Source organism: Oreochromis aureus, linkage group 5 (genome assembly GCF_013358895.1).
Source record: "Oreochromis aureus strain Israel breed Guangdong linkage group 5, ZZ_aureus, whole genome shotgun sequence".
Classification (NCBI taxonomy): Eukaryota; Metazoa; Chordata; class Actinopteri; order Cichliformes; family Cichlidae; genus Oreochromis; species Oreochromis aureus.
The window spans coordinates 6,165,840-6,192,888 of record NC_052946.1 but is presented as its reverse complement, the minus strand read 5'-3'; the positions used below and the strand labels follow the sequence as shown (position 1 = coordinate 6,192,888).

Genomic DNA, 27,049 nt, shown 5'->3' with positions numbered 1-27,049 from the left:
ATATTGACAAAAGTTAGTCAATTTTGTCTGTTCTTCTGTAAAACGACCTAAGATTTATTTTTAGAATTAATATTTTGTTTCTAAGTGGAATTGACAATTTAGTAGTCTGTTTTGTTTGTTCTATTTTGAAACTTAAACGCTTTAGCGGCTGCCTTTTGTGTAGTTTGCAATATTTGCCTTTATTTATCTGAAACTGAAGTCTCATGTTCCTTAAGTACATCTACCCTGTTGAACTTATTATGGGAAATAAATATTTTAATTAAAACAAGCTGCTAATTATTTCACATTTTACTTGTGAGCAACAGCACATTTAAATCTTACAAATATAGTTATTTGGCTTATATCGTGATATATATCGTTATCGCCTGCAATGAAAAAAACATATCGTGATATGAAAAAATCTTATATCGCCCAGCTCTAATTACATGGCATTCTTTTCCTATTTTATATGTTAGACTATCCCCTCTCTATCCCCTCTGTATTACTTCTCTAATTTTGGTAATTCCACGCATTGCCAGAAACCCAAAGAAAACACGCAATGGTAGCGTCAGTTACACAATGGACCTGGAGCCAGCACAACCGAGCCAGCAGTGTACGGGCAGGAATGCATTTCTTACTTGGAAATTCCGACACCACTTCATATTTAAAGAAGAAAGGGAAGGGCGAAATCTGACCGTGCAACCAAGCTGCTCTCAGCGTCAAAAGACTCCACCTCCAACCTAAAGAAAGGAAGTAAGTTCTTTTTTAAAAGCTAACATTAGCCTACTGCAACTACCTTGTTTTTAGTTGTTGGTAGCTATCTGGGTTATGTGCCACTTCAGTATCTTCGATGTATTATTGCTGTGTGATTTATTACTGTTACTGAAGGGTACTCACCACCGAGCTAACACTGTTAGCTGACGTTAGCTGAGAGTAGTTCTGCAGTGGAATACTGCTGGAAATGGATAGAACAATCACATTGTTTATCATAGAGAAAGTGAGATTTTTAGGTCCCAGCTATGCCACCTAATTGGCTGGCATAGCATTCGCTTATAACCAGCTGTTGTTGTTTAGCTGGCTCACTGTCAGGTGTCCAGAGACAGGAGGGTTGCATGTCTAATAAACTGAAAGAGCTATTGATTATAAGCCATACTACGTATGTGGCTGGTCTCTAGCTACAGACATAAAACATGGTGGATGGTGCCATGTTTGGCGATGGCGATGTCCATCTCAGCCACTGTATTAACAGTGGGAAACATGGCAGCCTCCACAAACCGGCACTTGCTCTTGATTATTTTTAATGGATTAATTCTACGTTTATGACAAAGCATCAGCTTAATTTTCATTTTTTTATTAAGCAACTTCAAAACTGACTTATTGTACCTTTAAAAGGGACATGTCTAAATGCTGGAAAACCATCACTGCTGCACAATCAGTAGCTTTGTTTGCACACCTAATTGATGAATTAAATAGGCATTTCACCATCAAACAAACTAACTCATCAAGCTTCTGATGCATCAACACTGTTTGCTAATTAGTCAGCTAATTATGAGTTTTGCTGCTCTTTCCAGGTTATCAGGGGGCTGCTTCTGTAGCTTTTTCTTGTAAGAATTAAACATATGCTGTGCAATCATGAATCAGCATTTGTCATGAGGCAAAAATGATCATTTTCCTGTGAGCTACTCCTCCCCACTTAAACATAGATGCACATTATTTCTTTGGATTCATTTGTGAAAATCATAGATTCTCTACAATATATATCATTAAGTATAATTATTATAATGTAATTAATTTATTTTTAATGATCTAGTAATGATATTATTGGCCACAATATTTGTAAAAATAAAAATTAATGTCTACATGAAAAAAGAAACTGAATTTAAATACTCTAATTAAATATTTCTTTTAATCTTTTTCCTGTTGCAAGGTGATATAGTGAGATGACCTAAAACAAGGCAAAAATTCAGCTTTAAATTTCTAAATCTAAGATATAAAAAGACTACAGTTCCTGTTGTGGAACTAGTCAGACCTGATACACACTCCACTGTTGTGAATCCTAACCTCAGTTATGAAAATGAGATGTTTACAGCCAGATAGAAAAAAACATTTGGGCCTGTTATAAGCTTCACCGTCATACAAAATTTATAGCTAAAGCTCTTTCTGATAGCTAATTTTGAGGCTAAGTCAAATCACACTACTGGATCTCTCAGTGTTATGTGGTTTTAATATGGCCTTCTATGAAATTCAGACAAGCCACGAGTTTGCTTCAGTATTGCTGAGTAACATTCTGTTTGTATTAGTACTATTAGTACATTGTATTGCATTTATACAGTGGTTTCATGAAGCTTGCTAACCCAGCTTGCTAGCCTTAGCTGATAACTAAGTAAATGTCCTAATACTGATTGTTCTGCTTCCAAAAAGAGTGGCAACAGAGTTGTTAGGTATCAATAATAGTGTAGTACCACTATCCTATATCAAATTTGAAGCTGTTGTCAGTATCAAATCACATCTGAAAACACTGAGCCAAGTGCTGCTATTTGTTTTCTCTCACAGCTGTGCAGACTGGAGCTCAAAACAGTTTGAGTGACGTGACTGGAAGAGGCTCTCCCGTGGATGTGGATGCTTCCAACTTGTTTTGAACTTGTGTAGAGGTGTGCATGCTAACTTACAATCCAAAGTGAGATTTTGCTTTGAAAGCCTGGATTGACATTCACCTGTAGTATTACTGAGTTATTCAGTGTTGAAGCTCGTACCTCTGTGTTGAGTTTAAGTCGTCTGACTCCCAGGTCCACCCCTGTGAAGCTCTCGTCAGCAGCGATGGTGTCAATCTTAATGAACTGGTTCTCCCGTATGGCTGAGCCCACCGCTCTGTCAGACTCGTAGTAGTACAGGTTGAAAGTTTCCTGCAGAACAAATACGGTGTCATAAGTACTGCACGCTTGTTCATCATATTACAAAATCAGAGGTATGTTGGAACCATATCTCCATGCTTTGCAAAAGCCAAAATACTGATGTAAAGTTCACATAGTCTGTAATTTTCCCTCCCAAAGGTGGCATTTGGAAACAATTTCTAGAAATAATGTAGACTTTTCAGTTCCTCCAAAATTAGTTATTTTTCCTCCCAATGTAAGATGCTATCACCACCACAGGATTCAAAAATGTTGTTCTTATCTTGTTCTATTACCAGTCCAAAAGTCAAGTTAAGGATTTATGTACATAAACAAGTTTGTCAAGTCTTGCTAGCGTTGAGAATTTATTGTTGATAAATAACTAAGATTTAATTGGTAAAATTTGACTATCAGTGTTTAATTTACCAGCATCATTTTGAGTAAACTACACAATAATCCCATTGTTACCTTTGGTTAGTTTCCTAGCTATGGCAAAGCTTTCATAAGTCTATATTTAGGTCATTCAATGAAGTAACAACACAGCCTCAGAGCTGCAGCTGGTTCTCATTTTCTCAGGTTCTGGATGGTCATAATTAGTGTTGTGATGAAAAATGCTTTAATTTTAGCACATAAGACAGACCACCAGATGGCAAATGTTTGATACCATTACTCTGAGTTGACATAATACTCAGAATAATGAGCATACTCAATACAGTGAACAGAAGTTACTCTGTGTGCATTTTCTTTGCCAGCTTTCATCAACAAATGTTGGACTTCACCCACCCACCCCCTTCCCCCCTTTCCTTCCAGTCTGTCTGTTACCTTGCAGGTGCCCAATACTCCAGGCATGCTGTTACAGTCTCTCAGGGTGAACTTGACCTCGATGTAGATCCTCCTGGCTCCTTCCCGAGGGATCCAGCCCGTCACCAGCCAATTGTTCTGGCTCGGGCTCATCACGTTACAGACCTAATTCAGAGGAAGATATGTTGTTATTTCACGGCTTCTATTATAAACACGTACATAGAAGTCATTTGCCTTAACACTAGTTTAAAATAAAAATAAATAAATAAATAAATAAATAAGAAAGCATGTTCCTAAAGTTGGTTATTGTCAGGGTTGATGCTACTACTCAGTATTTCTTTCACATTTTTTCAGGATTTTCTTATATTCTTACATAATTAGTATATAAGTAAGCAAATTGTTGAAATTTTTCATTTTAATAAGTAAACTCTAAAGTAAAGTGTTTATAAACTACACAAATGTGACACATATATTTGCATTTTGTTATTCTTTTCTCAATTTGAATTAATTTCATTAGCTGGGACCACGTCCGTCTGGCCCCATTATACCATTCAGGTAAGACTTTCAGAAAAAAGACTGTGATGTGAGTTGAATCCATCCATCCATCCATCTTCTTCCGCTTTATCCGGCCGGGTCGCGGGGGCAGCAGCCTAAGCAGAGAAGCCCAGACCTCCCTCTCCCCAGCCACCTCCTCCAGCTTATCCGGGGGAACACCAAGGCGTTCCCAGGCCAGCCGAGAGATATAATCTCTCCAGCGCGTCCTGGGTCTGCCCCGGGGCCTCCTCCCGGTGGGACATGCCCGGAACACCTCACCCAGGAGGCACCCAGGAGGCATCCTTATCAGATGCCCGAACCACCTCAACTGGCTCCTTTCGATGTGGAGGAGCAGCGGCTCTACTCTGAACCCCTCCCGGATGGCCGAACTTCTCACCCTATCTCTAAGGGAGAGGCCAGCCACCCTTCGGAGGAAGCTCATTTCTGCCGCTTGTATCCGCGATCTCGTTCTTTCGGTCACTACCCACAGCTCGTGGCCATAGGTGAGGTAGGGACGAGATCGACCGGTAAATTGAGAGCTTCGCTTTTACACTCAGCTCCCTCTTCACCACGACGGACCGGTGCAGCGTCCGCATCACTGCAGCCGCAGCACCAATCCGTCTGTCGATCTCCGGCTCCCTTCTCCCATCACTCGCGAACAAGACCCCGAGATACTTGAACTCCTCCACTTGGGGCGAGTGAGTTGAATGATGGAGAAAAACAAACAAACAAAAAACAAAAAATAGTCTCTATATTATTTAAAAATATTTTTTAACAACATCTAGAAGTCCAGGACTGGTCACTTAACACCAGACCGTTTGATGTAAAATATCTCAGCATCTACAGTTACGGCTGCAACAGTTTGGCTCAAAGTGACTGTTCCTGCAGTCATGATGAGATTGCTCAGATTTAGCCAATATAAAGAAGTCGACTCAGAAAAAAATAATTTTATCAATATCTTTGTTGAATAAATGATTCTATAAGCTGATTTCTCTTATTGTTCAAGTATAGTAGCTTTATCTGTGGGAACTGTTTTGTAGGACATGTCAGGACATGGAATATCAGTCCTACTGATATATTTTCCTAGGGTTTCATTGGGTGTTTTTGTGAGTTAAAGACTCGTCAATGAATTAAGACAAATACATGTCAAAATTCCATCTGTCATTCAGGTGCAGACTGAAAACATTTTTCAACTTTGGTACATCAAGAGGAATTGTAATTTCTGCAGTATTAGTAGTACACCATCTATATAACCTAATAAAATAAAGAACTGATTTATGATTAATTAATTCACAGTTTGCGTTTTAAAATCTAACTTAATTTAGATGGAAAAATCCCAGTTTCCCCAGGATCAAGGTGAAGTTCTTATAACAGTTAATCCTAAAGCACTCAGCCCCACAGTACAATAAGAACATTACACACCTGGTATGTGTGGATAGGACTGAAGTACTCGTCCATCTCATTAATGGCATCCCACTGTGGAAAGAGAGAGCACGAGAGAGAGGCAAACATTCTCAGGTTAGTCAGACGTTCCTGCATTTCTCAGATTCATAGTTTCTATTTCCCACATGATCATGCATTCTTTCGTGATCATCATTAGTTTTGACATCAAATAAAACATGAGGCGACTGCCGTCACAGAGGCGGCAGTCAAGCAGCAGATGCGTCATGTACTGTATATGAATCTCAGAGAATGTGAAGAGCAAGGTCTCAGTTTCCAGATGATTGGTGATGATTTCAAACCTCATTATCTAGAGTGCATATGCCCGTGTTGGAGTGACAAATGTTTGCCAGTCAGAAAAAACCTGACCTTCACATTCTTTTTCTTCAAAAAGCTTTTTTTTTTTTTCCTTTTTAATCTGTTAAACTTAAAGAAGATCTTAAACATGCTGATTCATTCCACCTGATTGTGCTGGTGCACGATACACATATGCAATCACAAGATCTACATTTCAGCATTGTTGGAATTCACTTCACGGAATTTCGATGGGATGCATTTCCTTTAATGTAATGCACCTCATGTACATGTATGTGATCTGATTTACACTGTTTACTGAATACCATTGGTGGGTAATTATAGCATTACAGGAGGAATAGTAAGTGCAATGCTTTGGTATTTCCAAAAGTGTTTATGTGTGTTACACTTCCTTGCATCTACATCCAGCCTTAGATAGAAAGTCAATCACAGGAAGCTCCTTTCACTCCTTTCCTGTATGGAGGAGGCAGATATACAGTACCTGTCAGCTGAACTCCTAAACGTTTATCTACAGATACCCAGAAAGTGTTCAGATTTTATGAAGGACAATAAACAGGAATATTAAGTTCAGAATCATGTATTTAAATGCATCATTGGGCACTGTTCTGCATCTTTCCAAGAAGAGGCCTCAGCCTTACTAAACATACCGCTCAGACTATTTTTGTATTCACAAACACAACAAATGTAAACGAGGCATTTTAATTAGCATCCATTTGCATTTCATTTCACATGTAGATATTCCTGAAACTGTATAGCTGGTTGACACCACTAACTGTCAAATCCCGAATATTTAGCCAAATTAGTCATTGTGAGGGTCTGGAATCAGATTTCAGTGTAGGGTGAAAGTAGTGAAAGTCTAATTCACCTGATTTTATGATAATGATGAGTGTACAGGTAAAATACATTTTGCATACTTCATAAGCAGCTAAAGAGAACTGAGACACCCAAAACACATATATTCACCTCTGGACATCGATTCTGTAGCTAGCGACAAGTTCATAGTAAGGGTTAGATTCACATTTACCCCCAGTATGGAATTTTAAAATTTTGCCTTACCAAAAGGGAACTCTTATAAAAAGTAGAACTGTAAGACCAATGTAACATTTAGTTACATTTTTAAATTTTACAGGTGGCTGTAGCTCAGGAGGTAGAGCAGGTTATCTACTGACTGGAAGGTTGCTGGTTTGATCCCTGGCTCCTACAGTCTGCATGCCAAATATCCTTGGGCAAGGTACTAACCCCAAATAAGAGTATAAATGTGTATGAATGGTACTTAAGAAGTTTAAAGGACAGTGATTGGATGTATGTGGCATGTTGTATAGAGTACTCCAGGAGAGTAGAGAAGCCCTATATAAGAATCAGCCCTTTTACCATTTAGTCTCTGCATTTTAGCACGTATGCAACCTAACTCTGTTGGATGTTAAAAGCTGAATTTCCATGTGTAAACTTGTGTTTCCATGGGTGGAACATAGGCTTCCACTTTCACACCTGTAATGCATCAACTCATTGTGCTGTGTATTTAAGGGCCAACTGTGGCAGTCATTCTCTGCCAGTTCATTATGTCCACCCAGTATCTTTATCTGTCTCCTGTTTCCTTGCCTGAAGTCTGATCCATTTCCATTGGAAAATCAGCCTGAAGGAGTCGAGAGTTCACAGCCAGTCACAAGCCTTTGTCGCCCTCCCAGCCAAATACTCTCTGTGGATTCCTGGCACTCACCTGCCCACTGACTCACCATCGACACTCTGCTGCTCACCTTGGATCTTCCCAGAACCCTGTTCCAAGGACTGTTCTCCTGCTCTATCAAGTAAGACCGCAACTTGTCCACTCACTTTATTTTGGCAATTCTCTGAATGAGACCAACTTTATCTAATACTCTCTTTCTCCTTTTCTATACTGCCCCAGTACTCCCTACTGCCTGTCACTGAACTCTCTTCATTTATAAGTAAACATTATAAAACTCTCAATTGTAGTTACAGTCTGCTCTTTGGGTACAAAAAAATTCAAATCATGATAGAAAAAGCAGTTTCAGTCTTTCTGTGACACAATGACTGATCTGGACATGACTATCTCACAGATCTAAAATAGCCTCCGACTGACATTTATGGTTCCAAGATGGTGAATACATGATGGTGAGTTCCACTGATGGCCCAGTTTCTTTATACATGTCAAAGATTATTGCATTATATGTGTAACTGTATTAATTGCATGAAATAAATGTTATCATATCATGGAAAAGTCATTTAAGATAAACACATGGGCTTATAGAAATGGGAAGTTCAATTTACATGTAGGCACCGATTACAATCTAGTCTAGACTGAGTAAACTGCTGTATAGAAGGACTTTATATATTCTTCCTACTTATATTTTTCTCTATGTGCAAATCCACTTGCTCATAAACATCGTACACGAAGATGAGAGAGGGTAAATATCCTCCTTCTCTGCTCTTCTAATAGAAGTAAAAGCATCCTCGGACTTTCATTGAGGAAGTGGGGATATTCTGTCAACTGGTTTATTCATGGTAACATGGAGACTCAGTTGTGAGATGTCAAAACTTCATGCAAATAACTTAACCAGAACTGTAGGGGAACGTGATTTTCAGAGCAGCTTTCTTCCTTTCTTCCTTTTTCTTTCATGCTTTTGTTGAAAAAAATATTTTTGCATGTTACAAAAAGCAAATAGACGTCCTCATAAAGGGTGAATTGTTGGATCATTATGGAATGAAATGGATCATTTTATAAATGAGAAATCAGTTTAATTGTAACTTTTATGTGAGATCTGCCATTTAACACTAGCCAAACTGATAATTAACTATGTAAACTCCCCATGGCATAGATATCCATAATAACTACCATTGGAAAACACAAACAATATCAAAGACAGAAAACGATCTTCAAAACTATAGGAACAATTGGTGCCATATTGGTGTCTACTGCTGCCATACTGCTTTAACTGTATTTTAACATGAAAGTCTCTGGAACATTACTCAACGAATGAACACCACATTTGCAAAAGATATTTTGCAGCTTTTCTTGCCCCAAGACAGCTGGGATAGGCGCCAGCTCCCCCGCGACCCTGAAAAGGAAAAGCGGCAGAGAATGGATGGATGGATGTTGCAGCTCTTTCTAACATGTATGTCCAAAACCTCCCATATGTCTTTTTTTGTTTTTTAGGTTGAGATGTGGCCCCCAGTCTACCCTTGCTATGATGGCAGAATGGAGGAAACTCCTGTCCATTGCTGACTGCAGTGACCAGACCCTCTGAAGAGACAAGTGGACCCACTTTATCCCACCAAATGCACAATTACACATTATTACAGAGCCACTGTCATTATAACAGAACCAGGTCACTAGTGTTCGGTGATGGTGTGACTGCTAATGGTATGATAAATTTTGAAGTTACAGGGCTGTGCTCACTGCTCTTATTCAGACGAATGCTGAAAAATGCAATCCTGAATGGACAGGACTTCACAGTACAAATAGATAATAATCGAAAGCGTACTGCAAAAGCAACCCAAGAGTTTCTCAAGGCAAAGAGAATGGAGATTCTTCAATGGCCAAGTCGGTCACCTGATCTAAACCCAACGAGGCGTACTTTTTAGTTTACTGAAGAGAAAAGAGAAGGGAGAGAAAAACAAGCTGCAACCAAAGGTGGGTGTAGTTAAGGTCTGGCAAAGCATCTCAAGGGAGGATACACAGCATTTGGTGATCTCCATGGTTCAACACTTCAAGCAGTCATTACTCAAAACAATCCTTTAAGTTGTGATGTCAGTTTTTCCACTTTTGTGTCTCTGAAAATGTGACACTATGTGTGTAAAAATATCTGTATTTCCAAAGCAGTTAATGAAACACTATACAGTTTAAAATCCACTTGAGCTGTACAGAGGCAATAAAAAAACAAAACAACAACAAAATGTGATTGTCCATTTGCTTACCTTGACTATATGTTGCCCAACTGACACCCATATTTCCTGCACTACTTCCTGGGTAAAAATCATACCAGTTCACACTGTAATTGCAGAAGACACTTTGAGACAACTCAGCAGCTATTGCAAGCTTCTTTGTTTTGCTTGCAAATATATACTTTTTAATCTTTGTGCCACAATAGCATCAACAGGAAGTATTTACTTGTCACTTGTTATCCTGACCCTAACCTGTGAAACCTTTTGCATACAATGTGACTATCAAAGAATCCTGAACTAAACTATGTGAGAAATATTTGTATAATTCCAGGAGCGAAAACTTTTTAAATCATTATTTTGTTGCAAACTTTGAAAGTGTTTTATTACATAGTGATAACTTAGAATCACTTAGAAAATGCTTCTAAATAACTACTCAAACAAATGCCCAAAGGCATCTCATGAATGTACAACTATGCATCAAAACACTGATGGGTGGGTGCTGTGTACTGAAACGTAATGACTTCCTCCTTCACCAAGAGAATAGAAACTCTTCCCATGAGCTGTTGTGGGTATACATCAGAGGTAAAGTTGATACTTTTGAATCGTCATCACGATGTCCCAGAACTATACAGGACTGATCATTCCTGAGTATCACAAGCTTGAGTGAAGCCAATTTGTATGCATGTTTGAATTAAGTAATGCACGTGAGTTTAACCCCAGGGTTATCCATGATCCTCCTGGGCTGAGAATCCTTGTGCAAGTGGCGAAGTAATTGAAAGGGAAATCATTGACCCCAGGAAGCTTGGGGCCGACCCCCAGCTGAACTCAACCTCGGATAAGACGTCTGGGTTTTCCGTAGAAGCCCTTCAACTTCTTTCCTCATCCTGAACTCACCCTGTGCCCTCCCTCCTTTCCCCAGATTCCTCAACACAGCCCCCCCCCCCAAAAAAAACCCCACTAGATAATTCAGATGTAGAAAACCTCAACCAACCTCACCCTTCCCTGCCACCCTCATCCTCTCATCTTTATCGCCTAAATTGAAACTCTCCTTGAACTTGTAAAGACCCCAGCTAATTAGCGGGGTGTATACCTCTCTATCTCCCTCATTATTCCTGTCTTGCCATCACTGTGCTCTCAACCTTTTTTGGGTTACACTTTTCTTGGGAAATCTTAGAGTTTAGCTCCTGGTAATTTTCTTCTAGCGTGAAAAATCACAGCAGCTGACGGCAGACTGTCAGGAGGTTGGGAGCGGTTCGGCAAGCAGGGAGGGAACAAGATTGAACCAGATTGCTTGTACTTTAGTTTTGAGAATAATGGAAATCTTTGCAGCTCTTCCTCAGCAAACAGACAGGGAAAAGAAGAAGTGAAAGATTCAGCAGGGCATGTTTATCTTTCTGAGAGCACGATAAGGGAGTTTTCTATCACCCCAACAACAGAAATGCAGTGCTTCACAGAGCGGCCAGCTGACAGGGTGGTGTAGGTGCGCATGGTATTGTGTGTGTCAGACAGAGTGAGAATGAGAGTGAAGTACAACAGAGACACAAAATGCAGCAGAGAACAAAATTAATTGGCTGTAAATCACACATCTGTTTCCTGCCTTTCAGATCGTCAGATCTCTCATCAGGAGAAAGCAAATGTGACAGACGGAGAGCAAAAAGCCACTCGCATTTTCTGAGGTTTTAGGTCAAAGTACTTCTGGACTGCAGCATGCATCAAAATGAAAAATGTGGCAAAATTCCTCTCCAATATAGTTTGCTTTATTTGATAAATCCAGACAACGTGCGCTGGAAATATTTAAAGTGTCATGCCATGGTTTGACTGGATTTTTTTAAAACCACATCAAAATAAACATGAGCATCGATAACTGGGGTTAAAAAGCAAAACTGTTCAGGTTTGTTCAAGTGATAAAGATTAAAAAAAACTATTTCTCTCATCTGCGGGAAGACAAATTTCCATTTTCTGAACCAAATTTTCAGTGTCCTGAACCCATTTACTGAATAAGTCACTCTTTAGATAAGCCTTGAACAAGTTCCACCTGTTAAGACACTGAAATATTTAATGTTTTTATAGAACTTTAAACACATTCTCACTCATTCAAAACATTTTTTTTTTCCTTGAGTTTTATTCACTTGAGTCGCATAGTGGTAATCACACTTGGTGCCAATGATTCCATGAAAGCCAGGTTGGCACTGGCTGCAGGGGTCAGCTGAAGATCAATAATTGCAATTGTAAAAGGCTGAAGATGGGAAGGAAGATGCTTGCAGGAGTGCTCACAGACATATTCAACCTGTCCTTGGCCCACGTTGTGGTACCGGCCTGCTTCAAATCCACCTCCATCGTCCCGATACCCAAAAACTCCAACCCATCTAGCCTCAATGACTACCGCCCAGTAGCCCTCACCCCCATCATCACTAAGTGCTTAGAGCAGCTGGTCTTAGCACACTTCAAATCCTGTCTCCCCCCCACCCTGGACCCCCACCAATTTGCATACCGCCAGAACAGGAGCACAGAGGATGCAGTCTCCATCGCACTGCACTCTGTCCTCTCACACCTGGACAACAACAACACCTACGCCAGAATGCTGTTTATAGACTTCAGTTCAGCATTCAACACAATCCACCCCTCACAACTCATCAGGAAACTAACAGACCTGGGCATCAGTTCCCTCATCTGCAAATGGTTACTGGACTTCCTGACCAACCGCCCCCAACATGTCCGACTGGATAACCGCTGCTCATCAACAATCACAATGAACACCGGTGTACCACAAGGCTGTGTGATGAGCCCTTTCCTCTACTCCCTCTTCACCCACGACTGCAGACCTGCTGATGGTTCCAACACCATCATTAAGTTTGCAGATGACACCACGGTGATTGGCCTCATCAGTGACAACGATGAGACTGCCTACAGGGAGGAGGTGGATCGTCTGGCTGAGTGGTGCGACACAAACAACCTGCTGCTTAACACCGAGAAGACTAAGGAGCTCATCGTGGACTACAGGAGGAATGCTGACCCACATCCACCCATCCACATTAAGGGGATGGCTGTGGAGCGTGTGAGCAGCTTCAAGTTCCTAGGAGTCCACATCTCCGAGGATCTCATCTGGACGACCAACTGCTCCAAGCTGGTCAAGAAGGCTCACCAGCGCCTCCTCTTCTTGAGGACTCTGAGGAAGAACCACCTGTCCTCAGACATCCTGGTGAACTTCTATCGCTGCACCATCGAGAGCATCCTGACCAACTGTATAACAGTCTGGTACGGAACTGCTCTGCCTCGGACCGGAAGGCGTTGCAGAGGGTCGTGAAAACTGCCCAGCGCATCGCGGAGCACCACTTCCTGCCATAAAGGACATCTACAGGAAGCGGTGTCTGAAAAGGGCTGGGAAAATCATCAAAGACCCCAGTCACCCATCACATAGACTCTTCACCCTCCTGCCCTCTGGGAGGCGCTACAGGAGCCTCCGGACTAAGACCACCAGGTACCGGAACAGCTTCTTCCCCACAGCTGTCAGACTCCTGAACTCTGCCTCCTGACATCTGACCCACGTTAAACTCATGGACTGAACATACACACACCCACAACCACTAGCACTTTACCACTACTGTATAGTTCTGTGTAGATAATCATTCTGTACATACGATAATTTTAATCCCACAACTGCTTATAACTTACATAGTTCACATTCTGTATAACTGTATATCTCAGATTTCTGTATAGTTTTTATTTCATATTTATATCCTGTTCATAGCCTGTACATAGCTTGTACTCACTACAGCCTGTACATACTTATAGTTAGAGAATATTCATAACATACTTCACACTGTGTACATTATAACATACCATAATAGACCCATTTCTGTAATATACTTACACATCTCTATTATTGCTAATTTATATTGTAATATATCTATATCACGACTAAAGCACTTTCTGGATGGATGCAAACTGCATTTCGTTGCCCTGTACCTGTGACATGTGCAATGACAATAAAGTTGAATTCTATTCTAATTCTATTCTAAGATAAGAAAGAAAAAACCCAGTGACAGTTATTTCAGATGAAACTGAGCTACTGCAGTAGAACATGTTTTTATTCATGGGTTGACAGCCCATTACTTTAAGGTCTGTGAATTTTGTCTAATGGGTTAAAGCTTTGCCAAAAGAGTAGCCAATTCAATAAATTAGCTTGGTGGTGGTGACGATTTGATCCAGAGAATATAAGTTGGCGCTGCAACAAATCAGAAAAAGTGTAAGTTAACTGAGGAATGAATCTGCAAATGGGGGGAATCCACAGAGGTGCAGGGAGGACATGTGTGGGAGGAGGAAAATGGTGGAGTGGTCTAAAGTTTTTCATGAGTAGCGATTTGGACATTAATTTCATTTTTATGGCCAAAAAAAGAATTAAATACAAACAGCATCCAGGACAGAAAGAACTGTGTTGTCTGCGTGTTGGACTGTAGCCTCAGGTTTATATTGTTAACTGGTAATTATGAGACAATGTGTTTGATATTATTTAATGGAGTAACAATAAAGGAATGTAACCACTAGTGCAAGTAATTACTTTTTCTGGTGAGTAATGTGTTGTATTATTTTTAAAAAGTAATGAGTAATGTGTAATCCATTACTTTTCTTGAGTAACTATACCAACATTGATAAACAAGTACAACAGTAAACAGAAGAAGCGATAAGACAGAGTGCTTGATAAACCACACCAGTCCGCCGACTGTCTGTACCTCAGTGCACCCATCTCCAAAACATGCCCTGAAAGGACAGATAACATGACTGATATATGACTTCTTCATTAGGAAAAATAACGAGCAAAGACAAAGTGATAAAAAAAAAATCCAGGCTGGTGATAACTTCTCCTTATTTATTGCTAATTGTGTTTCCAATCAGGATGTCATGGGGTCACGCAGTCAAACAGCTCAGCCTCTGCTAACTCTGCGGCAATTATTTCTTCTCTGATCCACATTCTTTGATTTATCTAATTCTTTACATTCCCTTTCTCTCTTTAATCTCAATTTCTTTTGTTTGTCTCCATCCATTTACTGTTTCCAAAGAAGCAGCGGAGATCAGAGAGCTGTTGTTAAGCAGAATAAAAGCGTTTGTTAAAGCAGTCGTTTCTAAGCTGCATCTTGGGGGTCTATTCTCACAGAAGTTGGACGTCCTGTACCATGAAATCTATATCAGTCTATTCATAATGTGTGATATGAAAGAGAATGGATGCTGAAAAAGATAACAGAGAGAATCAAAGGCTGACTCACAGATATGTAGAGAGGAAAGGAGTTGAAAGGAGGGGTTATTGTGTGCTCATGGCTGTAGCATAAACACACATACTGTCGCAGGGAGTCTGCTGTGCTGATGAATAATACGTCCTGCTCAGTTTCCACATCTCATACAAGTTTCCAACCAAGTATGCTCCAGGCTTCAGACCACACAAGCAAAAAAAGTGTTGTTGAACTGATCGACTTTTTAATGAAAAATAAAAATAAGACTGAGGCAAAAATGACACAAGTTCTGTTTCTCACTGTAACCTATCAGTATGTCCCCTCTTTTTGTCCTCATTTGTATTTTCCTCCAAGCACCCATGCTTATTTACATAGATCTCCATCCATGTGGTTACAATGAAATAAGCTCAGATGTCCTGTTCACCCTTAATTTCCATTTGTAGTTTTGACTAAACCTGTAAAATCTGCAAAAACATAATCGAAATAAACAGTAATAGCAAATCATGAACACCTTGATTGACACTAATGTGGCAGCTGTTACAATGAACTGAATGAATTTTTAATGTAGGTGGGTGGCTGAACTGGATTTTTCCCCATTATATGAAACAGACAAATCAGTTAAAAAGCAGAAAATCTAATGGAACTTTATTAACTAGGAAATTGCTGCAGTCCCCCTTAGTTTGCATGAATATCTACAAACTCTCCCACTCTCCCTGTTTTTGCACATGTTGAGGAGCGTGTCAGGATACATTTCACTGTGTGTTATACTTGTATAACTATGCATGTGACAAATAAAGAACCTTGAACCTTGAACCTTGAACCTGAATCTTGAATTCACTCACCAAGCTGTAGTGCAATGTGAATCATAAACACAGAGTATCTGCCTTCAGAGTAAAAGTTGTGGCTTCATCTTTTACACTGGTCTCCATTTCAAATTTGTGTTGCACTTTTTGCAGTTGGAAGGGAGAGGAATGAACGTCTGCAGCAGCAAGACAGAACGTGTGTGAATGAGAGAGAGAGAGACAGGTGTAACAGTGAAGCTGCAAGGAGCAGAGCTAATAAAGGCTGATGAGTTCAAATGTGCACAAGAGAAGTGAAGAAGAGAGTGCAGAGGGGTGGAGAGGGAGGAGTTTCAGGGGGGATTTGTGACAGCATGGACAAGTTTGGAAATGAGTACATCAGAGGAACAGCACAGGTTTGGAGACAAAGTTAAAGAAGCAAAGCCAAGATGGTTTGGACATGTGCAGAGATGAGATTGTGGATATTATTGGACAAAGGATGTTGAATGTTGCAGGAAAAGAGAAAGACAAAGGAATTTTTTCTGAAAAATGTCATGGGTGTCATGACAGACGACATGCAAGCACCCTCCTCTGGTGGGACAGAGGAGGGTGCTTGGAAGGCAGATGACCCGCTAGGGTAACACCTAAAGGGAGCAGGTGTAACGAGATGAAGAGAAAGAGTTGACTTTTCACATTTTCAGTATGACTTGGAGAGTAGTTGGAAAGTGTTTACAGGCAAGTTGGTGTTTTACATCCAACCTTTTGGCAGCCGCTGTAATCAGCTCTTTTGGCAGCACCATACAGTTTTGGTCAGAAGGTTACATTCAATTTGGGGCTTTAATCATTTCTTGAAACTGTTCTTTTCTCCCGGGGGACTGATTGTACAGCATACATCTTAAATCACTTTAGAAAACAAGAATCGGGTGCACACGTTTTCATTTATTTTGGATTTTCTCTAATCCACACAGGGTCAAAAGTATAGATTCATAAATTATAGATTCATAAATCTGTTTAGTAATGAGGGAACATTTGGGCATTAAGAAAGGAGCCAGTAGCAACAAATATAATGTGTACAATTAGCAGTATGAGCTGTGTAACTAATGAAGATCCTGTGATGCAACCGCTGGAAATAGTGAGCAGCTCTGTGCACTCTGGCAGTTGTGCCTGTGGGCCATGACTGTTCAGAGGTGTCATATATATGTCTGCGTGACAGTTATTAATTGTGTTCAATATTTAGACAAGGTGTTGATTTAGCTTGTTCCATTTTTACTGCAAAAGTTGGATAATGGAACAATATGTTGCTTTGTTGTACTAAACTGGATTGCACATCTTTACTAAAGATGTGCATGTCTACTAAAATTCACAGATTATTGTCATGATCGATTTTGTAATCGTATCACCAGACCTGCGACCATATGTTCTGGACACTCGGGTAAAGAGAGGGGCTGAGCTGTCAACTGATCACCACCTGGTGGTGAGTTGGATCAGGTGGCGGGGGAGGACGCTGGACAGACCCGGTGCACCTAAAGTGAGGGTGTGCTGGGAACGTCTAGCAGAGGCCCCAGTCCGCGAGATCTTCAACGCACACCTCCGGCAGAGCTTCAACAACATTCCGAGGGAGACTGGGGACATTGAGTCCGAATGGACCATGTTCAGCGTCTCCATTGCCGGGCTGCTGCATTGAGCTGCGCCGCAAGGTGGTTGGTGCCTGCCGTGGTGGTAATCCCGAACCAAATGGTGGACACCAGAGGTGAAGGAGCCACCAGGCTGAAGAAGGAGTCCTATCGGGCTTGGTTAGCCTGTGGGACTCCAGAGGCAGCTGACAGGTATCGACAGGCCAAGCGGAATGCGGCTCGGGCAGTGGCTGAAGCAAAAACTCGGGTGTGGGAGGAGTTCGAGAGGCCATGGAAAAAGACTTTCGGACTGCCTCAAGAGATTCTGGCAAACCGTCAGGCGTCTCAGGAGGGGAAAGCGGTGCTCTACCTGCACTGTGTATAGTGCTGGCGGTGCGCTGCTGACGCCGACTGAGAAAATTGTCAGACGGTGGAAGGAATACTTGAGGACCTCCTTAATCCCACTGACACGTCTTCCGAGGAGGAAGCAGAGTCTGGGGATGAGGGGAATGACCCGCCAATTTCTGGGGTCGAGGTCACTGAGGCAGTTAAACAACTCCTCGGTGGCAGAGCCCCTGGTGTTGATGAGGCTCTGGACGTTGTAGGGCTGTCCTGGTTGACACGCCTCTACAATGTTGCGTGGAGATCAGGGGCAGTACCCCTGGACTGGCAGACCGGGGTGGTGGTCCCCATCTTTAAGAAGGGAGACCGGAGGGTGTGTTCCAACCACAGGGGATCACACTCCTCAGCCTCCCTGGGAAAGTCTATGCCAGGGTGCTGGAAAGGAGAGTTCGTCCGTTAGTCGAACCTCGGATACAGGAGGAACAATGCGGTTTTCGTCCTGGTCGCGGAACACTGGACCAGCTCTTTATCCTCTCAAGGATACTTGAGGGTGCATGGGAGTTTGCCCAACCAGTCTACATGTGTTTTGTGGACTTGGAGAAGGCATTCGACCGTGTCCCTCGGGGTGTCCTGTGGGAGGTGTTATGGGAGTATGGGGTGTCTGGCCCATTGCTACGGGCCATTCGATCCCTATACAACCGTTGTAAGAGTTTGGTTCGCATTGCCGGCAATAAGTCGGACTCGTTTCCGGTGGGTGATGGGCTCCGCCAGGGCTGCCCTTTATCACCGATTCTGTTCATAATTTTTATGGACAGGATTTCTAGGCGCAGCCAAGTGGCGGAGGGCTTTCACTTGGTGGCCTCAGAATCTCATCTCTGCTTTTTGCGGATGATGTGGTTCTGTTGGCTTCATCGGTGAGGGCCTCCAGCTCGCACTGGAACGGTTCGCAGCCGAGTGTGAAGCAGCGGGAATGAGGATCAGCACCTCCAAATCTGAGGCCATGGTTCTCAGCCGAAAAGGGTGGAGTGCCCACTCCGGTCGGGATGAGTTCCTGCCCCAAGTGGAGGAGTTTAAGTATCTCGGGGTCTTGTTCGCGAGTGATGGGAGAAGGGAGCCGGAGATCGACAGACGGATTGGTGCTGCGGCTGCAGTGATGCGGACGCTGCACCGGTCCGTCGTGGTGAAGAGGGAGCTGAGTGTAAAAGCGAAGCTCTCAGTTTACCGGTCGATCTACGTCCCGACCCTCACCTATGGCCACGAGCTGTGGGTAGTGACCGAAAGAACGAGATCGCGGATACAAGCGGCAGAAATGAGCTTCCCCCGAAGGGTGGCTGGCCTCTCCCTTAGAGATAGGGTGAGAAGTTCGCCATCCGGGAGGGGCTCAGAGTAGAGCCGCTGCTCCTCCACATCGAAAGGAGCCAGTTGAGGTGGTTCGGGCATCTGACAAGGATGCCCCTGGGCGCCTCCTGGGTGAGGTGTTCGGGCATGTCCCACCGGGAGGAGGCCCTGGGCAGACCCAGGACGCGCTGGAGAGATTATATCTCTCGGCTGGCCTGGGAACGCCTTGGTGTTCCCCCGGATGAGCTGGAGGAGGTGGCTGGGGAGAGGGAGGTCTGGGCTTCTCTGCTTAGGCTGCTGCCCCCGCGACCCGATCTCGGATAAAGCGGATGAGGATGGATGGATGGATGGATGGATATTGTCATTCCCTGTGTAAAATACTAACACACTATCTGTCAGACTTCTGCACTTAATGGCCAGACTATACTAATAATATTTTACCCCACTCCACAAACTGCATTAAAGCAGACACACTACACAAGTTTTCAGAAGAGAGATGAAAAAAAAAAAAGTCAAAGGAGACACAGCTGATGAATGGTGTCTTCCTTGAGAGATCTAATTTCGGATTAGTATATTTGATGGAGCTGTGGGCAGCCAAAGAATGGCAGAGGGAGGGGAAACAAAACGAGACAGTGAAGACTAAGAATAAGTGGAGTCTGACGGCTGGCTAATACTGTGTGTGTATGTGCTTTTGGTTGCGTGTGCGGGAGTGTGTATGTGTATGTGGAAGCTCATTGGTGGCATTTCCAGGCTTAATGCTGGGCTCTATGTGAAGTAACAGGTCTGAATATTAACTCAGTGGAAATATCAGGTTCTGCCCAACACCTTTCTGCTTCTCATACTATCGGCCACACAACCATAACAGACTTAATAACTCCTGTGTGCGCATCTGTGTGTGTGTGTGTGGGTGTGTGTGTCTGTGGGCTCTTTGACAGCAATAACCTTTCTGGAATAGGAGTGTTAATTGCACTGGTCTGGGATCAGTAGGGGAAATGGTCTAATTGGTATCTATTCTGAGATGCAATTTTTACCGGATTGTTTGCGCAGCTGTGTGCAAAAACATTCAAACAAACTGGAATTTTTTTACACAATCGTTTTTCCAAAGAATGTATAAAAAAAGTATCTACAGTGGCAGCGTCCATGACAGAGTCTCAGTTCACTGCAGCCAGCAGGAGTACAGTTCAATCTTTGATGATTTCTGTTTCGTAAAGTGCTTTTACATATTTCTCACACCTAAATGTTTCAGATCAGACAAATTTTAGTATTAGTCAAAAATTCAGTTCAGTTTTATTTGCCACATCCAGGCCTAGTTACTGCCAGACCTGTTGAATTAAAAAATCTCTTAAATGGAACCTGTCTGTGTAATTAGGTTGACCCTTCAGCCCACAAGTGCATCAGCCCTCTGGGCAAATGCCGGGAATGCCAGATTGCCAGACCAGACATGCCTGGAGATCTGGATTTGTCTGAGCATTCATTTTCATGTTTCTCATCCTTCCAAACTCATTTATTGTTTGTTCCATACAAACAAGAAATAAACGTTAATAAAGCAAAATTAATCTTCAAGCCAGCTGACCAGGAGCAAAACACTGTCTGAGAATAATGTTTTGGCAAACAGCGCCTGGGTAATAAGGGGAACTTATGGGCTAGAAAGGCCTCCAATAAGTGGATAAATACATTAGATTTTGGAATGAGCAACTATTATTTTTTGTTAGTATTAAAATTATCATTTTCTCAAGAACCCCTTTTTTAAAAGCTAATGAACTTAGAAAAAGAATACCACAATGAACAAATTCTTAAATAAAACAGAGCAGTTATATTAGCTCATTTTCATTCTTTCTATGCTAATGAGGGAAGAGTCCAATATGTGTTTGTGAGAAGAATATTTTATATGTTCTGTTTTCCAGGTCAGAGGGTAACCCTAACCCTAAGCCTTAGTCTAAGCCTACATTTTACAGAAAGACTAAAGAGAATATTTTTATTTGAATAGTTTTTGTTGTGTATCAGTTAGAATTATTATTTAATGCCAAAATGTGAGAGAAAATCAAACAGGGTTAGGGATAGGGTTATGGTTCTGGTCAGTCACAAGTCACAAGCGAAAACTGAGATAATACAGTACAGAAAATCCATATTTGTGTAGCTTGTCAGAGAGTGAATTTCACTAAGAGCAGTCAAGATGATTTCCTCTAACAGTTACCATTTTTTAAAGCTATCAAAAATGCCTCATACATGTTCACAAACTGCTGAAGGACTTGAAAAACCATTGCAACATACATGACCGGTCAAAAGCTTTAGAACACCCCAAATTTTCCATTTTTTCACTGAAAATTATGCAGTTTAATGCCTGATTGCACTCTGAAATTAAAGCAGAGTACAAATAAGTAATTGGAGTTAAAAAAGAAATCATGAAATCAAATTAATGACCAAAATGTATTTTAAACGTTTGACTCATCAAAGGTAATCTGACTGGCTTGAACTTATATTTGGGTCATTAACTTGCTGTAGGATGGACCCCTGACCAACTAGGCACACATACCAGAGGGTACTGCATGGTGCTGCAAAACGCTGTGGTAGCCGTTTTGGTTCAGAGTGCCTCTCACTCCGCACAAGTCACCGACCCTGGATCCAGCAAAACAACCCCAGACCATCACACTGATGCCACACACTGTGGAACCATCCTTTTGCCTACTCGACGCCTTACAAAGATCCTGTGTGATGAACCGAATATTTCAAATTTTGATTCATCAGCCCATAATACCATCTTCCAGTCTTCAGTAGTCCAATCGCAGTGTTTCATGGCCCAGGCAAGTCTTTTTGTCTTATTCTGACATCTTAGCAATGGCCCTCCTGCTCCAACTCGTCCTGTCAAACCTGCAGCTCAAAGTTTTCTCTTCACAGTTGAAACTGAGACTTGCTACTATGACCACTATTAAGCTGTGCTTGAAGCTGTTGTCCTGTGAGCCGCCTGACATGCAACCTCTCAACTCTCAGAAACCTGTCCTCTGATTCAGCTGTGGTTTTTGGGTCTGCAGACCTTTTCCTGTCAGAGTTTGTTTCTGAGGGCCTTTTGATGGTGAAGGAAACTGTGCTCACTGACACCTTGACTTTCTTTGCAATTTCTCTGTAGGAAAAACCTACATTTTTATGATGGTCTGTGTCTCTTTCATTGTTAATTGCCTTTTTCTCACCATTTTTGTAACAACACACTACCTTCTGCAGTACAGTACTGTTCAACTGATGCTCATGTATGGTACCACAGTGTGTTCCAACACTGCTTTTATGCAGACAGAGGGGGATGTAAATAATCCAGAAAATTTGGAACACCTGTAGGAATTAGTAGCTTTCAAGGTTTGATCAACCTCTATTGCTGCAGAACAGCTTTAAATTTTTAACCCAGTTTGTGTTTCCTGAAAAAGGTATTTTTGTATAATTCTGAAATGTACATTATTTTTCAGTAACCTTACCTTTTTTTAACCTCTGTCAGTTCACCCCTTACATTTGTACCATTTCATGCTGTTCATTGGACTTGAAAGACTCGAATTGCAATAAATAACTGGAAAAATTGGGGTCTTATAAAAATATTGACTGTTAGTCTATATGACTCCAAAAGGTATTTCCTGAATACATTGCACAACAAAACTCATCTTCCACCAGGTTCACTGGCACTCCATTTAAGGCCAGCCTTAGGGGTATGGGCAGGCTTTGGGTTAGGTTAACATGCATCTAATTTCATAGAAAAGGACACCCAAATGGAAAAACCTTTCATTTAGGGTAAGGTAAAAATGAATGTTTGAGACTTCATTAAGAAGGTACCAGCTTCTACTTTCTAAAAACTATGGCTGAAAGAAAACCCAACTTCTTTTTTTAAGTTATTTTAATACATTAAATGGGTTTAGGTATGCTAGCAAAGTGTTTTCTGTCTAGAAAACACGAACTAAATGTAGAAGCAAAAAGAAAGAAAAAATTAAGCTTCCGCTGGTGTAACAGTCTACAGGCATCTTAAGACAATAAAAAGCTTCAGAGGGAGAATGCTTTGACTCAAGAGCATCTCAGATCATTTCACTCTGAACAAATTATCCCTGCTGCACCTGTTAAAGCCAGCAACACAATGTTGGCATCCTGGGGAGCCTGAGGTACTCAAACACCTGGGCATTCAAACCACGAGAGGGTCTTCACCAGTGGTCCGGCACCTGTGGAACATCATTGCCTTCAGCTGACATCTTTATTAAGAGAAATATTTCCAAAGAGCTGCTGCAGAGGTGAGTTAGCTCCACCACCATCCAGCAGCAGTTTTGCTGAATTGTAGGATGCTACTGTCTCGTGGGAGGTTGTCGAGCCAATTACACTGTAGCGGATGGTCATCGAGAGGGTAGCAGAGATAGTTCAAAGACAAGCTAAAGGTGTCTTAAGGAAGTATGTAATCAGGCCTGGAGTGCTGCTGATAGCAGCAGAAAGCACCCAGAGGGTTAGTTTTTTCATTGAGAAAAGCAATTCTAAACTAATTTAAGTGTAATATCATCAATTAAGTCATAACACAGTACAGTGAAATACATTTTTTATGAGAAACCTTTCCCTGTTTCAATATAAATAAGCAGGAGCTTAATAACTTGAATTACCAATTGATTTACTTATTATTATGATTAAAATGTGGTTAAATGAGTTACAATCATTAAAGGTTTAATTAGCATTTTAAGAAAAGGTTTTCCCTTTTAGTCGACTTTTTGATCAAATGAAGCAGCTGTAAACTCACAAGAGAAGGCAAGAGCACTGATAGTTGGATTACACGTTTACACTACACTTTGAGTCTGCTAGCATTCCCTGCTACTTAAACAGAGAAATGCAATGAAAAAGGTAATGCTATAGTACATTTGGTGTGTATACATGAAGATTCGTAAAGGGTGTGACCTGGCAGAGGGGATGTCTCTGGCTCCTCTAAATTATTTGGTCGCAGCAGATGGCCGCCCCTCCCTGAGCCTGGAGGTTTCTTCCTGTTATAAGGGAGTTTTTCCTTCCCACTGTCGCCCCCTATGAGTGCTTGCTCATAGAGGGTCATATGACTGTTGGGTTTTTCTCGAAATGTATTATTGTAGGGTCTATCTAACAATATAAAGAGCTTTGAGGTGACTGTTGTTGTGATTTGGCGCTTTATAAATAAAACTGAATTGATTTGAATGACTGAGAACCTTCACAGACATTGTTAGCACTTGTACTTCTGTGACAGTACAGATGACACTGTATGAGGATGGAGAGGAGGGCATGATCCAGATTCTGTTCTGTTTAAAACATTTTATTATACCACATTATAGTACCACCAAGTACCAACGTTTAAACATGAAAAGCACTGATAGGTAAATAAAAGATAAATTAAAAGGATTCAGTGCAACAGATCGTCGGATTTTAAAGAAACCTCGGAAAAAATAGAAATATCCCTACTGAGTGTCAAACACATGTTGACCATCTAAATCAAAATTCCTCAGCAGGTTCAGAGAAGGGTTTCTTCATTCCTTTTCTTCTAGATTTGCAGACATGTGGCTAAGAAAGCAAAAGAGGGCATCTCCTTCTACTGTAAAAGAAGGGTGAGCATCATCTACCTCTGTGAGGTCATCTTCTTTTGACGGTTGTATTTTGTAACAAGAGTAAACCTCCTCCAAGGCAGCTCAGTCTCTGGGCAGTATTTATTTCTGAGGGAATAGCATTGTATTTTCCATATGATTTCTATACATCATTATTATGACTTTGACCTTCTACCAAAGTAGAGATCAGAGGTCAAATGCAAAATGATATTTTAAATCTTTACACAGTGCTTTCTATGTGTTGAGAATACACACCACACTTGTAAGAGTCATACTTTCTAAGTTGTAGGGCTTTTATCAGTTTTTGACCAATAAATTGTCTAGCTGACTTTGAAGTACTTGATAGATGTAACCCAAATTTTAATGGATTGTTAAAATTTTTTTAACAGAATTAATTCAAAACTTAATGACATGCAAACATTACCAAGAAAATAATCCCTTTGGCAGAGGTAATTATCCATCCATTCATTGTGCTCATCCATTTTTCATAATAAATACTAAAGTTAGGTGTCAACCCTGGAATAATGGCACTAAGTGAAATAGAGGTAGCATGTTGCATCTGCCATGTTACAAAGCATTTCATCTGTTGCACCATTGCGTGTCATTGGATCACCACGGTCGCAAGAGGAAACCATGAGGCTGAGAATAATGTGCATATTCATTTTATTTTATATGATATAAATATTCTTGTAAATGCACTGTTAGATTGTTTAAGGGTTTGTAGCTTTTTATTTTATAACACCTCTGACCCATTTGGGCCTTTAAAGACCTCTAGTGGTCTTTCAAGTCACTCGTATGTACTACAGCAATGCATGCATGTTTATCGGTTCCTACAGGCTTTCTTCTTGTGCTGGAGAGCACCTACTCTGGTGTAGGAGCTAGAGCAGCCTCATAAAACACAGGGTGTTGACTTTTGAACTGTAAACGGTAGGAAGGATTTCCTCCAGAAGTTATAACTATGGAAAGTTCAAAAGTGCCTACTGGGTACTTTTTTCCAACTACCACAACAATTATATAGCCAGCTACAGTGAGTCTGCTCTATGCCAGGGTTTGAATATTGAGTCCTAGAAACAGAAACTGTTTCTCTGAAACAGAAATGTATAGTTGGTGGTAAACTGCCCAGCTGTTCTACTCAGCCACATGTCACCAAGTGGAAGTTGCTGTGAAAAACAAATATGTAAATGTCAATGTGTGTGTGTGTGTGTGTGTGTGCGTGTGTGTGTGTGTGTGTGTGCGTGTGTGGTGCATGCGCGTGAAGAAAACAAAAACAAGGAAAAGGAGAAATAATAAGTAATGGCAACAGAGTGTTGGTTTTTGACACTTCAGCTCATCACTTGCTCATACACATCATGGCTTTCCTGGCTGAAGTTAATCACACTCGCTCTCTGCCTCGCTCTCAGACACACACACACACACACCTACACACAGACACTGTACTGTCAGCTGTATCGATTGTGGGGTGGCCGGCGGATGAACCTGTCATGGCCAACATAGACCGGACTGGAGGATAATGAAGTCTTCCTGCCCTATTTGACAAGCTCCAAGAGAGTGTGTTAGAGACTGAACGAATGTCTGTATGTGTGTGTGTGCGTGCGTGTGTGTGTTTGTGTGTGTCTGTGCGTGTGTGTGTGTGTGTTTGAGGGAGAGAGAAGGCAAAACAGAGAAAGATGCTCCTGGGACAGCCCACGGGCGTCCTAACATTGCCTGAATAAATTGGATGGAAAGAAGCCCCTTGAGTTGAAGACGTGATCTGTCATGATGTCATCTAAACGAGACATGCAATGGGAGCGGTCAGGGTGCTAATAAAGACGTAACCCCTCAACACACACGTGCGTGCGCATACGCATCACCACATATGCACGCACACACTCACGGACACATCGATTGAAGAGTAAGTGCGAGCTGACATTCCCCAGCTATTTTGCTGGGAACATTTTAATCCGGCTGTAACAGTGCTAAAATATTCTATCTACCTCTTGCAGTCTCTCTCCATCATTTCCCTCCATCTCTCCATGCTTCTATAAGAAAAACTTTAGTCTTGTTAACTAATTTACTGCCTTACTTATATAATAAGGTTATTTAATATTTGTTATGAAAAATCCTATCTCCATTAAATGACTGTAAACAACTTAGTGTCAGTTAAGCTAATTTGTAAGAACAATCTGTCTTATACACCAACCCTTTGCAAGATCTCTACCTGAGCTAAACAGTGAACAGAGATGCCATAAAACTCACAAGATCCAAGAGCTCTGCTGTCAGACAGTGGAGGATACCCCCAGAGGTCCTGTGTCAATACCCCAGAGGCTGTTTAGCTCCACAAAAGAA

At 41.5% G+C, this 27,049-nt stretch overlaps 1 protein-coding gene across 2 annotated transcripts in view; it reads right to left on the bottom strand.

The window, feature by feature from the left end:
• The window catches only part of epha8 (eph receptor A8), a 151,226-nt gene that overhangs the window by 75,150 nt on the left and 49,027 nt on the right, over positions 1-27,049 (bottom strand). For both annotated transcript variants that reach the window (XM_039612758.1, XM_039612759.1), the window contains exons 3-5: positions 5,625-5,678; positions 3,690-3,833; positions 2,733-2,882 (exon numbers count right to left, since the gene is read on the bottom strand). In XM_039612758.1, coding sequence (XP_039468692.1) covers positions 2,733-2,882; positions 3,690-3,833; positions 5,625-5,678 — 348 coding nt within the window. The remainder of the gene's footprint in view (positions 1-2,732; positions 2,883-3,689; positions 3,834-5,624; positions 5,679-27,049) is intronic.